Genomic DNA, 14,936 nt, shown 5'->3' with positions numbered 1-14,936 from the left:
GATTAACAGTTCATTTCCGGCTTTTTTTCCTGTTACTGGCGCTTACATATGTTTTCATTGTGATGTTGGCATTGGGGATTATAAGCACTGTTAGTGAATTTTTTTTTATCACGAATCGCAGGCTGAAGCTTCAAGAACGTGCCGGATGCCGTAGACATTGAAGAAAGGTTCAGGTCCAGAATTCTGGGGTTTGCTTTCGTGCAGTCCTGTATCGACCAAAATTTGAATTAATTTTTTTCTGTCCAAAAAAAATGTATATATATCCCTTTTCGTGAGAATACGATTTTTACATATGCATTCGAATTTACCAATTCCTCTTTAATTTTTAATCATTTTTAAACTATTTTCGAATTTATGGGACACCCTGTTCCCAATTGGGGAATTGTGTGTGTGTAGTTGAACCACTACTGTAAAGAAAAGCATTTCCCATCATTATCCAGAGTTTAATACCAGAGATAAGAAGAGAGCACGTAATTTTTGATTTGATTAGAGTTTTATGATTCAAAACATTCATTATCTCACTATTATTACTTGATGCAACTTAAAAAAAACAGGATTTACTTAATTTTTTTTTGCTGTTTCTTTTTCATTCTCTGAACCCTTGCAATGATGAACAAAAAAGTTTTGATATTATGCCTTATCCTCCCACACTTCATCATGAGAACATTTGACTAATACTTATATTCAATAGTGTATCTTGCACTTCAAGGTAAATATCACCTGAATACTGCATGCGATAGAATTATGATACAGATCAATATAAGAATCGAGAGGTACTTCAGTTGGTGACAAGAACTTTGGTGTGGGAAACCTGTACAAAAAAAAATTGAAAAAAAAAACAAGTATATTTGGCATGAAAATCTCGTAAAAGCAAATTTTATTTGTTCATCACTTGCGTTTTAATTATATTAGTATTATTTTCATTCTTTTCACATTAATTATATGTGTAATGCAGGTTTTTGAAATATGTACGTCACATTGAAAAAAAAAGCCGAATTATGACTTAAAAATTCCAGATACTTTTTAGGGGGAATTAAAATTAACCAGATAATCTTTATTTACAGTGCGGAAAAGTTTTAGGAAGTAGGAACCAGTACATCATGTTCAGCAATCATTTTCTTAAATTCAAAAAGTTGTTAGATCCTTAATACAAGTAAGAATTTCAGGGAAAAGTTCTAAACATTTTCCAAATAGTGACAGAAATAGTGTCATTATCAAAATCCAACTGAGAAAATTGAAGAATTGCCAACACACAGTCGCGTTGTTTCTCTCAGTTATATATTTCTTCATGTGTCAGTTTTATTCGGTGATTTGTTTATGTAAAATTATTTCACGTTAAATTATGGTATTTAATAATATTATTTTATTCTGAAAGTTTTTATACTGATTTTATTTTGAAAGTCTTTTCTCTTCTGATTTTACTCTGCAATATTTTTATCCTGAAATTCTTATAATGTGATATTATTCTAATTAAAAATCCTGTGAAATTCCTTTATTCTTTTTCCCTTCCTTCTTCAGATTTAATTCTGATACCCTTCTTCCGAATTTTATTCTTAAATTATTTTATTCTTTTTCCCTTCCTTCTTCAGATTTAATTCTGATACCCTTCTTCCGAATTTTATTCTTAAATTATTTTATTCTTAAATTATTTTATTCTTTTTCCCTTCCTTCTTCAGATTTAATTCTGATACCCTTCTTCCGAATTTTATTCTTAAATTATTTTATTCTGATTTTATTCTTAAATTATTTTATTCTGATTTTATTCTTAAATTATTTTATTCTGATTTTATTCATAAATTATTTTATTCTGATTTTATTCATAAATTATTTTATTCTGATTTTACTCCTAAATTATTTTATTCTGATTTTATTCTGATTTTATTCATAAATTATTTTATTCTGATTTTATTCATAAATTATTTTATTCTGATTTTATTCATAAATTATTTTATTCTGCTTTTATTCATAAATTATTTTATTCTGATTTTATTCATAAATTATTTTATTCTGATTTTATTCTGCATTTATTTTATTCTGATTTTATTCTGCATTTATTTTATTCTGATTTTATTCTGCATTTATTTTATTCTGAGATTTTATACTAAAATTCCCTTATTCTGATTTTGTGCTGAAATTCCCATATTCTGATTTTGTGCTGAAATTCCCATATTCTGATTTTGTGCTAAAATTCCCTTATTCTGATTTTGTGCTAAAATTCCTTATTCTGATTTTATTTCGAAATTTTGCCATTCTGAGATTGCTCTAACTTTTTCTTTATGATTTTTCATGTAAATTATTTCAAATTGTGACATTGGGAAGAATATTTTTTGACAATAGATGTGCTGAATTTGTATTTCATAGGGCGTGATTTTTGTTATTGCATTCTCATTTTCCCGCTTTAAATCTACGTACGATAATGAGTTTACAGTTCATAATAATCTTAATACTTTTATTTTACCGTACCTATGTGAGTGGAGCTTATAGACGAATGCAAGAAATCTGGGCTGCGATGATGTCCACTGATGACTGTCCTTACGGTCGTCAATTCAATGACTTCAGAAAAAATCGCTGTACATTTCAACTTGACCTCTTCTCTTGCAAAGTGATCTTCTCCAAGCCGAAATCTTAGCCCTAATCTAGTAGAGACGCATCCGTCTGAATGATTCACTAACGGATATTGTCGTAGGAACTCTTGTTTGGGCTGAAAAAAAAGAACAGATAAAAAATCACTGCCGATAGTTGATCATTTTGAATTTTCACGAATACACATGGGGAAAAATTAGGAATTTGAGTAATTTTCATAAACAATTTTTTAAAAACTAAAATAAGATATGTTAGAATTTTTTAGCCCAAATGCAACCAATAAAACATAAATTACAAAATACAGACTGCCCCGCTTATTCGGGTAACAGATAACCTGCTTAAAAACGGATAAAACTCCCTCCTTCACCAAAGTCTCTCCCATAGAGACAATGTTAAATTTCCCCGCTTAATATAATTTCAACGACTTTTCTCTGCTTAATCGAATATTACGCTTCACACGTCAACTGTTAATACACATCAACCACTACATACATGCATAATGTTTTTTATTGAATGAAAAATTTGAAGTTAATGGAAAATATATTATTTTAAGATAAACACATTCGAGAGAAGTACTGGCTTCCAAGTATTCAAGTTGTATTCAATACGTACATTTACGTACAATTATTTTTGTTCTCTGTTGAGCCAATAGAGGGCTTTAACTTTACTAACGAAAATGAAAAATCTTAGGTATTGTGATCATTCTAATTAAATAGAATTTTCATTTCATTTTTGATGTCTGATTTATATTCGATAACTTTTTATACTTCACCAGTTTTCAATATACAAACATATTCAATTGTAAAATGGTAATTAAATTGTTCCCCGCATAATCGGATACTCCGCTTAATCTGATATTGTGTGTGCTGGAATCGGATATCCGATAAAGCGGGGCCGACTGTATAAATAGTTTGTGAAAAAAAGAAATCAGGAACGAGCCATGGAATGGCTGGTTTACGGAAACTTAGCTCACGGTACATTCCACCCCTGACATTTTGCTCCTGCCGTTTCACCCCGGACGGTATTAAGAGAATGGATGAGTGACAGTATGAACGACAGAGTGATTATGCAATGGAGTGACCAAGTGAGTAGATGAGTAACCGACTGTGAGTGCTCATATGAAAAACCCATTCGCTCACAATTTCAATCTTAGTCACTCTCATACAGTCACGCACCCATTCACTCGACTGGTCACTCATACAATCACTCACTCATTGACTCACTCACACATACGGTCACTTACCCACTCAACTTGCCTCATCGGGGGGATGAAATGTCGGAGGCGAATTTTCCGGATCCCATAATGATTCATACTAATCGCACAACGAACTTATAATTAAGCCTCCATAACTAATTTTGTCTACACGAATGATATACGGGGACATGTAAATATATTTATGGTAAAAACATTTCAGCGAAAGAAACTTGCCTCTTCGTCGTTGATACTCCAATGCAATTCTGCAGGATAAGCAGAACGCCCAGAAGTGCAATTAATATCAGCAACATCTCCGACTTCATAACTGTCCATACCAGCTACGATAGTTGGACTTCGCTGGCCTGGTGCAACTTGGTTAACTGTTACAACATTAAGAAAAGTTATCATCATATTGATTATTTCACAATTTTTTATGAATATAATCACGAAAAATGACATGGTAATTAATTATGGGTAGCCCAACATATATTTTCTATGTGTGTGTGTGTGTGTGTGTGTGAACATACTTACGAATCATTCACCGACCACTTTGCTTGTGGTAAAAATTATTCAAAGTACTTATATTAAGTTCAGTTTCTCGATTAAATGTTTCAAATTTCACGTATCAAAATCGATGTAATTCCTTGTCTACGAAATAGTAATAAGAAATAAAGCAATCAGGATGATAAATCGTACTTCATAATCCATATTACTTGATATTATGCTTTAAAATTACTAAAAGGAAAAAGAACAAAAAATAGTTTTAAAAAATTGAAAATATATTTAAAAAAATAGCTATTGATTAATGGAAATTCCGCGAGGCAGTTAAATGATATTTTTTTATTGTACTCATGAAGCTGTAAATCATTTTTTATAATTAAAATGAAGAAAGAGAGGATAACTGAAGAAAAGGAAAAAAAAATTATACAAACCATAAATTATTTTACTCATTTGGAATTTTTGCAGCTCAAAATTTAAATAATGGTTTAGAATTTTTTTTCACGAGAAAAAAAAAACTTCTTTGTTTGCTTGTATTAAGCGGGGAGATTATTGTTTTGATTATCTGAGGTTCATTCTTGTTGTTATTAGCACATTTGCATAATCAGTAAAAAAATTAATTTCCTATCTTTAAAAAAAATTAATAGAGTAATGGATAACCCTTCGTGAGAACATACAAAATTGAGGCATCCTTTGAATCGTGGCATGCAGCTGGCTCTGGAGAGAATCTGCATTCTTTTATGCAGAGTACATTTTAATGTGGAATTATGAGCACTGTAGACTAAAAAACCGTGTGCAGGCATTCTATTAACATTTCTCTGAGGATATTTTAACGATTCGATGCATACCGGAGCGTGTTATGTGTGTGTATATTGTGTACCCTAGACGTATATTTTCAAAATTATGCGTGTTCTACTGGTAATTATCGCCATCTGTTTTCAATTATGGAAATGAAAGTGACAGATGCCTGAATTTTCGTGTTATATAAATATAGAAAGACAGACATGACCGCTGAAAGACCATCTTGGGATGATTTGCGCTCTTTCTCAAAGGGATGGACAGTCTCGGAGAGCAAGTACACTTGAACTTGGCAATAATGACTTTGGTTGTAGCGACATCGGTTATAACGACAGTGATTTATGGTTCCAATTGATTTCCCACAAATGATAATGTTAATTATTGCTTACAACGTCAGTTAATTGGCAATTGGTTGTAACTTGTCAACGCTAAACTTCATGTTCCATTCATTTACCCATGTTCCAATCCTGTTCAAGTGGGTCTGGAGCAATTCTTTATCGCTTTGATTCCCAACTACCCCCCTTAGCTTCGCGTCATCTGTGAATTTGTTAACAATCCCATCAATACCCTGATCGAGTTTATCGATAAAAAGTGAAAGAGTATGGGGTTAAGGTTATTTCCCCGAGGAACTCCGCTTGTGACGCTTGTCCACTTAGAGAATCCCCCGTTCACCATAACTCGTTGTGACCTATCTCTTAACCACGATTCTATCCGAATAAACGCCTCAAGAGTTTACCATGTTGGACCCGATCGAATGCTTTCTGGAAATCAAGTAAACAACATCTACATTTTTGCCCTTAGCCTTAGTCACGTGATCATAGAAGCAAAGGATGTTAGTTACACTTTACTTGTCTACCCACTTCACTAATTTCCGTTTGATAGTAATTTCCAAAACTTTATAAAGCGATCATTCTTAAACTTTATTTTTGAAAGCGAGTTTCTGAAATTCTCTTAGGCGTAAATCTGAGAACTTACTTACATCTTTGAAATTGAGAAGTGGATTCTGAGTCACCGATGATTATTTCTTCACTGTTTTCCGAATGGACCTGAGTCAGGTAGGCCGTGCACCTAAACTGCAGGATTCCTCGGAGAAGGTGGCTGTAATCCACTGGGAAACGTAATCGACATTCTACGCTGGCTGTGTTAGGATCGCCATTCTGTCTCTTGGTCAGAAATTTTGAGATGAATCTTTCAGATACCTGGGGAAACAAACAGCAATGTAAATAAATTGCATAAAATAACATAATTTTTGCTGCAAAATGGGATTATTATTAAAATTTAAAAATATTTAAATATTCCGAACATATGATTTTTTAATTTAAAAGTAACTCGGAGCTTTGAAAAAATTTCACAACACTTTTTTATATTTCCAAACTAGATGAAAATAAATTTCCAAAACTCACATAAAAATTTCTTTAGTTAGTATTGTGTCAAATTAGCAAATACACCAGCACTATCGAAAACGCCTCGAATAGTGCTCGGTGCTGAACTCTTTCAGCGGCTTTAACGGTATATCTAGCTTTCTCAAAAGCCTTTCATTTAAGCAATGAGAAACCCAGATATTTTGCAAAGATGATTTCTTAATGGAACACATTTTTCCATATCCCTTACTTTGAACCTGCTGGAAATCAGAAAAAAAAACCTACTTTGTAAAATAAAAATATAAGATATTTTACGGGGGGGGGGGGGGATGTTTAATAATTTCGGTTAAGGTATCCGACTACGTTCGAGGCCACGTTTCTATAAAATGGCACTGGAGTGAACTTTAATAATAACACTTTTTATAGGAAGTGTCCCTAAGTGATAAAAACAATAATAAATTTTTGTCTACAAGTGTCATTTTCTATGAAAACGTCATTTTTATGTCGAATTTTAAGCGAAATTCATGTAATATTCGAAACACGATTGCGAAAAATTCTGCGAGCCGAATGCTCTATTATTTTTTCAGTACATTCAGCAGTGTGAATCAAAATTCAAAGAAACGTATGGTATGTTTATAAGTTATACACAAATCTCTGTAACAGTGAATTTTTATAAATTTTATTCTACATATCGTCTGTGAAACGTGTGATAGACCTTAGTTTTTAATTCATAATATCAACGACATATAGCTAAATACTGTTTTAAAATTTCGTAATGACATAATGAATAGATTTTTAGAAATGATGTTTCAATCTCAACAACATGCCAAAAATATTCTCCGTAAAACACGTTTAAAGTTTTTTTATTCACTGATTACTTGTACGTAAAAATGCAACATTGAAGTGAACGTAACTTCGATTCTAAGCGTCATATGAGCAAAACAAGTCCTGTTTGGGAATTATAAGGGCTTTCATAAAAAATGAAAAAAAAACAAATTATAATCGATACTTTCTTCCAAAATGACATTTTCAACGCACAGTCGGATGAATACATTAACAACGATTTCTTTTAAGAAAATGTCTTTTTCCTAAAGGGTTAAGAACGATTTTTTATTCGAAAAGCTTTTTAAAACGCAAAAACAGCACAAAATCACGTATGCATGGTCACGAGCATCTGATATACCTACAGGTTCTTCGTTTATAAACCATTTCAGTTCTGCAACAGGTTTCGATGGTCCAAACAAGCAACTTATATTCACAGTATCCCCAGACCAGTATTTATTTAAAAGGCCGGAAATTACTGGTCCCCGGTCTGGCATAACTGTAAGAAAAATATTGAATTAAGGTGAATTAAAATCTCTATTTTTCAATTGAAAGAACTACAATTCGCTCATTAACAGCATCATCGACAATCATAAGTGTAGGAAAGAAAATACAGTTAAACCTCGATATAACGATACTTTGCGGAACAAGGAAAAATATCGTTATAGAGAGGTTATCGTTATATCGAGAAGTAGCATTATCAACCGGAGGTGCCGAATTTATGCTGCTGTTGGCACCTCTTCTGAATTGTCGTTGTAAAAGAATTGGCGTACTAACATAAAACGCATTTAAAAGTGTTTATCCACAGCTAAAAATTGCAATTGAGTAGTTGGTGAATAGAATTCATTTAGGTATTTTACCTTATAAAGTATTTTAGCGCACTACACAGAAAGTAGCTCCTCGGCAACGTCATTAACACTTTCGGAGAGTAGATAGAGCGAAATGCCGATGCTATTAAACACCCTTTTCAAAGAATAAAAACTGTTGAAGAACTGGAATATATACTGGAGGTGATTTTCAGCTAGATATGAGAAATATTGTTGTAGCGGCTTCAAAATCTCCTCTAATAATATCGGTATAGAGGGGTTTATCGTTGTATCGAGAGGAGTTTTTCCTATAGGAAATTCCAAACAAGATTAGATAAAATATCGCTGTAGAAGAATTTATCGTAGCATCGAATATCGTTGTAGCTAGATTTCACTGTATGTCAAGTGGTGAAAAAGAAAGTCACAACGTTGTTTTTTAAAGTATGCACACAAACGTGTGTCACTTCAACTGTGTTTAGCCAATCGATAGATAGTGAACACACGAATGTTTGTAGAGAGGTATATGTCTGTCACCTCATTGGTGCGTGAAACGAGTCCATAAAAATTCAATGCAATCTTTTTTAAAAACATATCGTGTACGATTTTATTTCATATGCTGATGAGACAAAAAAAAAGAATAAATGAAAGAAAAGTAAAGAATATCATCTGTTTTTCAAAATATTCATATCCATCGGTGTATGGTATGTCACGAATATTGTACAGCACGTTACTTTGCGAGTTAAATTTTTAATGGAACTCCTCACGATAGAATACACTATCGTTACCAATGGCCTGTTACCGACTGCTAACTGTTGTCCGTTTCAAACTGAAATAGACACTATTTTGTTATCACTAACACTTTTAGTTCATGTTGTTCTTTTGTACAGGGTGATTATAATTAAAGTTTCCGTAACTTGAGTAGTTGTTTCTCAAAAAATGCTGATCCGAATACAGCCAAATTTTTAGGATATCTTAATGAGATAATCGAAGAGAGATTTATGAGAAATAAATAAAAAATAGTTAAATTTTCGGCCACCAGGTGAAAAGCGGTGCTTTTTTTTATTGAATTTTTCTTTTTCCTATGGACCGTATAGCGTATATATAGTTTCAATAGAATACGTCTTCGCGAACGGACGCTATATAGGTCGGAGTTAGTGTCAGTATACTGAAACTACTCAGACCTATATAGCGCCCGTTCTGCTAGACGTATTCCATTCAAACTTAGCACTATATACGGTGTATGGACCATGGGAAAATGTAAAATTCAATATAAAAAACCCCACTTTTAACTCCTGGTGATCGAAAATTCAACTATTTTTTTTTATTTCATAAATCTCTCGCCCGTGGTCACATTAAGATATCCTAAAAATTTGGCTGCATTCTAACAAGCAGTTTTTGATAAAAACTTTGGAACTTAAACAGACTTTGGAAATCGCTCTGAACAATACAGGAACTTTAGTTATAATCACCCTGTCTTTGTGTCGCGTCGAATGAACAAAACGCTAGATATGAAAATCGAATTTGCATTTCTTACACAAAGTCGTAGGAACTTACTGTACACTCGCATTTTCTTCTCTGCTTTTACAGTCCTGAAAGATGGGGCGTCAGTTGATACTTCGCACGCGTAGATTCCTTCGGTGTTGACGTCAGCAGTTTTCAGATGAGCATGAGTTGAATTCGATCTCTCAAGCTGCAATAAAACCATAGGAAAGATATTGCAATCAGTATGAAACTCGTCGCAAAGTCATACATATTCAAGTATCGTGTCTTTGTAGCTCTCTGTATTATTTCAAAGAGAATGGACTTGTTCATTGTTACGGAAGACTTGAAGTTTCAGGAAAAATCCGAAAAGCGTCTCAGAGAGATAAAGCATGATTTCTGCAATCATACTTGAAATTCTCCACGAAATATTTAAAGTAATCGTGGTTCAAATCGAATTAATTAATTAAATATCTTGGTTTCAAATCTTATTAGTGCCACATCCAGTAATAAATGACATTTAATAAAATCATTTAGTCAATGTTCCATCATTTTTATCAAGACTTATGCGAAGCATCATCCAATGAAACACCTTCAATGTACTCTGAACAATAAAAATAATAAATACAATAATACCGTGTGCAAAGTACGAACATGTTATGGTAAATGTGATAAATCCGGTTATTATGCATAATCGCCGAGTATTTTTGGTAAGTTTGATGAATATTCCTAAACTTATCCCTTTTACTGGTGATTATGCATCTTATCCAAGCGTCGTTGGTAAATTTGATAAATTACTCTAAATTAATCACTTTTACTAGTGATTATGCATCGTATCCAAGCGTCGTTGGTAAATTTGATAAATTACTCTAAATTAATCACTTTTACTAGTGATTATGCATCGTATCCAAGCGTCGTTGGTAAATTTGATAAATTACTCTAAATTAATCACTTTTACTAGTGATTATGCATCGTATCCAAGCGTAGTAAATAAATTAATGAGTCCAAACAAATTATTACGTTTACCGGTGATTTTGCATAATACCCAAGCGTCAAGTCCTTGGTTAACATAAATCGTACTGTATCATATACTACATATGATAATTCATACATGTATTGTATCATTATATCGGGGTACGATCGGGGTACGATCGCTCCCACAGAAACGTGTTACATAATCACGCTACGCGTTTGTGTTTTCCTAGCGAGGCGCATCAGATCAAGGCGGCTATGTAAAGTATATGGCTTTGGCATCAGCTACTCTGTCGTCGGCATGCTCCGGTTTGAAGGGAAGGAAAAGAAAACACACAAGAGTGAAGAGAATATCGGCAAAGCCGCGGCGCACGACGCATTTGACTCCTCCAGAAGCAGTCGGCCAATCACGCTAGACGTAAAGCGCTGTCGTGAGGCGTATTGCGTTCTGTAGGAAAACAGTCATGCTGCTTTTCTTACTGGTGAGTGGACGGCGTGTCGCGCTGGGCGAATCACGTTTGCGCGCGGCACAGGAAACCTGCTCCTAGGAAAACCTGGCTTTAAATGTTAACTCAAGCAGGGCAAAGCGAGGTAGTTGCCTCGATAGCGAAAGACGGTCAGGAGGAGGCTAGAAATGGAAAAAAAAGTTCTAATGGATCCACACTGTGTCGAAAACTATCACAATTTCCACAAGGAAAATATGGAGGAATTTTTATTAAAGGGGTATAACCAACTATGATGACCGTAACACTTGACTGCGAGGAAATGAACAGGAAAAAATCTAATATTTTTTAATGTTTTTCATGCAGTACTTACGTCAACGTAAACCCCTTTCAACTTTAGCATTTGAGATGGTGGATGGTCACTCGGCAGATACCTATAGAACTCGTAATTGTCTTTATACCATTTGACAGAGTACAGCTTGTCTTCGTCGAGATCGTATCCGCAATCTAGCCACACGGAGTCACCCACTAAAACTGATCCAGGTACACCCAGGTAACTGAATCTCAATGTATGGATGCCTAAGAAAAATGTAGCTAAAATTATAAAACTTTATTCTCTTTATTGATAACATGAATAAAGAATTTCTTTCATCGAGATATATAGAATTTATCGTTCACACGGAAGCTCGGAGCTGTTCAAGATAATCCTCAAGTATAATTTGCTTGCTTATGCATATTACATGCATAAAATATAAATACCGATTCAACGAAAAAATAACAAACATATAAATCTCAACCACTCCAAGCAAGATTCGGAAATATACATTTTCTTGAACATACATATTTTTTAGCTATGAAATATAATAAATTTATCTGAATATAGATCGAGATATCAGCGCTTCATTTGATTTTCACGGGAAAAAAATATTTATGGTATAATGTGTTTGTATATTTTCAACCAAGTGACAGAAAAATATAAATTCAATTAGGTTACGTACAAAATATTTCTTCCTATATATTTTAGATAATCCTGATAAATAGTTATATTTTCTGACCTACCAACTGCGGCGTAAAAATAACATTCTTTTGAAGGCTTTCTGAATTTTTGTTTGAGAAAAAACTACTCCAAGAAATTAACAATGAAAATCATCGCATATTGCATTAATTTCAAATGATTTACATTATTTTAATTTTTCAACTATTCCGAATAACTATTTTGGAATTATGTTTGTAACAAACATTTTTTGTTCATTCTTCACAAAACCGACACATTTAAAACGATACATGTTGGAGGAAATTGAGAAGCTATCCATACTTAGAATAAGACAACCATAAGTATTCTATATGGGCGTTGTATAATATTTTATCATGTACATATATTGTTTGTAATTGCATTTTTAATTGGGTTGCTGTATTTTTTAAATATATAACATCCATATTTGTTATGTGCAAATTTTTCTCAGCCACCTCATTCGGCATTTTGCCTGTTGTGACGCTGTATTTTGTATTTGTATTTTAGACCTGCAAATAAAAAGCATTTGACTGGAATAGCAATTTTTATTCTAGATTTCTAATGACTCTTTTACTCTCTTCAGGAGAATTCTTTTGATATTCTTCTATTCTATTCTGACTTTATTGTTTTTTATTTCAAATTTATTCCATTATTCCAATTTCATTCTTTCTTGGATTTTATTTGGAAATTCTTTTTTTTCTGAAATTCTTTTATTCTGTAATTCCTTAGTTCTGATATATACTGAAATTATTTTATTCAGACTTTATGATGAAATTATTTTCGGAATTATTTCATTCTGAAATTCTTTTGTTCTTATATATTTCTGAAATTTTTTTATCCAGATTAATTCTGAACCTCTTTTATATATATATATATATATATATATATATCTGGATTAAATCTCAATTTCTTTTATATTCTGATCTTATGCTGAATTTTTTTATTCTGAAATAATTTATTGCAATTTTATTCTAAAATTCTTTTATCGTGAAAATATTTTGATCTGATTTTGTTATGAAATTATTTTATTTTGATTTTTTTTTTCCGCAATAATTTTATTCTTAAAAAATTCTGTTTGGATTTTAATCTTGAATCCTTTTATTTTGAATTGCTTGAATTCCTCTTATCCTCTTATTTATTTCTTTTTCTCGTACCTTATTTTGCAATATTTTTATTATTTGATCATTTTTTCTTGTAATCCTTCTATTCTAAAAACATTTTATTCTGAAAATATTTTATTCTGATTTGATCCTTGAATTATTTTATTCTTATTTTATTCAGAAGTTATTTCCGATTTCATTCTTAAATTATTTTATTTGATATTATTCTGCAATAATTTCATTCTGAAATAATTCTCTGCTCTGATTCCATTCTTGAATCCTATTACTATGCAATAGTTTCATCATGTAATTCTTTTATCCCGAAAGTTTTTTATTCCGATAATTTTCCAAAATTAAATTATTCTGATTTTATTCATGACCCTTTATGTCCGACATTATGAAAAGTAGAATAAGAAGAAAATTATAATAAACTACAGTAAAAGTATAAATTTAATGATAATAATAAATATTTATCATGTAAATTATTTAGTAGTTCATTTTAGTTCTAATTAAGGACGAAAAAATCAAACAATATTTTTGAAACAATGAATTAGTTCAAAACAAATTATCTATCTTGGTAATTTAAAGTACCGTCAGGATATGAAGGGTAAAATTCTCTCAATCTGAAAATATTTCATTTAGATTTTATTTTGAAATTATTTTATTTTATAGTTATTTCGTTCGGATTTTATTATGAAAATATTTTATTCTTGAAATTGCAGCGTAGACATCCATGCGGTGCTTACTTTAAGCTTAGAAATTCATTTTGATATGTTATGCTCACTATGGAGCAAATTATGAGAAATACCGTGCATGCAACATTCATGGTTTTTTTCTTCTTTTATATATAAAAAGGTTTGGAAACCTATACGACATGCACATCTCTTTTAGTACAGAATCTGCTTTAGTTTAAGCGAAACCCAAAAAAATTTAGATGCATTGAAATTGAAGGCATAGAAATTTTTCTCTTAAGTTCCATCTGAAATAAAGAACTTTATGAAGTTAGATTACATACTAGAGAGAGAGACACGTTTACCTGGAAAAATCGAAATGAGTAAAAACGGCGAATTGAGAAGAAATCCAATCGCTTTGATTGAAACTTCCATTGTCTGTGTCTGGGTATAAATCTCGACGTAATGAGCGAATCACATTTTCGGAAAAGAGGGAAACACGCGTTCCCACTTAACGCTTAGTGTCACGAGTGATTTTTCAACTCGGATCAGTAATAAATGCTTCTCGCAGCAAAACTAGACGAGAAAGAGCAAGAAGCCAGCAGTTTTCACCGAGTTTCCTACTACTTTTCCAAAGGGGCGCCACTAACACATCACGGAAGGGGCGCGCATCATCATCATCAATATCAAATAAGGAAAAAAAAAAAGTAAATGAATGAATGAAAAAAAGTAGATTCCGTTTCCTGATCACAGATAATTTGTCATGGATTAAATCTATCCGGTATATTTGTGTTTATCTGAATCTACAAAAATACACGATTCGGTGGATAAATATATTTCTATGCGTCTATAAACGATTTTCAAGTAAATCGAAAGCAAAAAAATATATATATTATTATTTTATGCTAGGATAATAATTATAATGTATGACCCTAATTAAATAATGGTAAAATTAAATTATGCACGGAGTCCTATATGCGCTAATGCGGCATTTATATCATTAAACGTCTGTCGCACGGGTAGGATTCCAGTTCAAAAAATGCTCAAAAAGCCTTCAGAAATTCCCCGGTACCAGTTTTGAGAGTGATAATATACAGTGTGTCACAAAAAATATAAAAATCTGAATTTTTATACGATCCACTTTTCCTTTAACTTCCAATAAGAAAACTATTGCCCAGTCTCTCCTGAGGTCAACA

At 32.2% G+C, this 14,936-nt stretch overlaps 1 protein-coding gene across 1 annotated transcript; it reads right to left on the bottom strand.

Annotated features, from left to right (window-relative positions):
- Positions 1 to 357: 357 nt before the first annotated feature.
- Positions 358 to 14,266, bottom strand: LOC149069504 (uncharacterized). Its single transcript, XM_089250069.1, has 8 exons — positions 14,106 to 14,266; positions 11,331 to 11,536; positions 9,618 to 9,753; positions 7,623 to 7,756; positions 6,054 to 6,273; positions 4,013 to 4,158; positions 2,464 to 2,701; positions 358 to 811 (listed from the first exon to the last, which is right to left on the bottom strand). Exons 1-8 carry the CDS (start codon positions 14,173 to 14,175, stop codon positions 717 to 719), a joined length of 1,245 nt encoding a protein of 414 aa, XP_089106195.1. The 5' UTR covers positions 14,176 to 14,266; the 3' UTR covers positions 358 to 716.
- Between the last annotated feature and the right edge of the window lie 670 nt (positions 14,267 to 14,936).

Source organism: Pholcus phalangioides, unplaced genomic scaffold (genome assembly GCF_987345545.1).
Source record: "Pholcus phalangioides strain wild (caught in Gottingen) unplaced genomic scaffold, Ppha-v1.0 ptg000022l_1, whole genome shotgun sequence".
Classification (NCBI taxonomy): domain Eukaryota; kingdom Metazoa; phylum Arthropoda; class Arachnida; order Araneae; family Pholcidae; genus Pholcus; species Pholcus phalangioides.
Note: the sequence above shows the minus strand (reverse complement) of the source record. Positions and strands in the feature narration are given on the sequence as shown.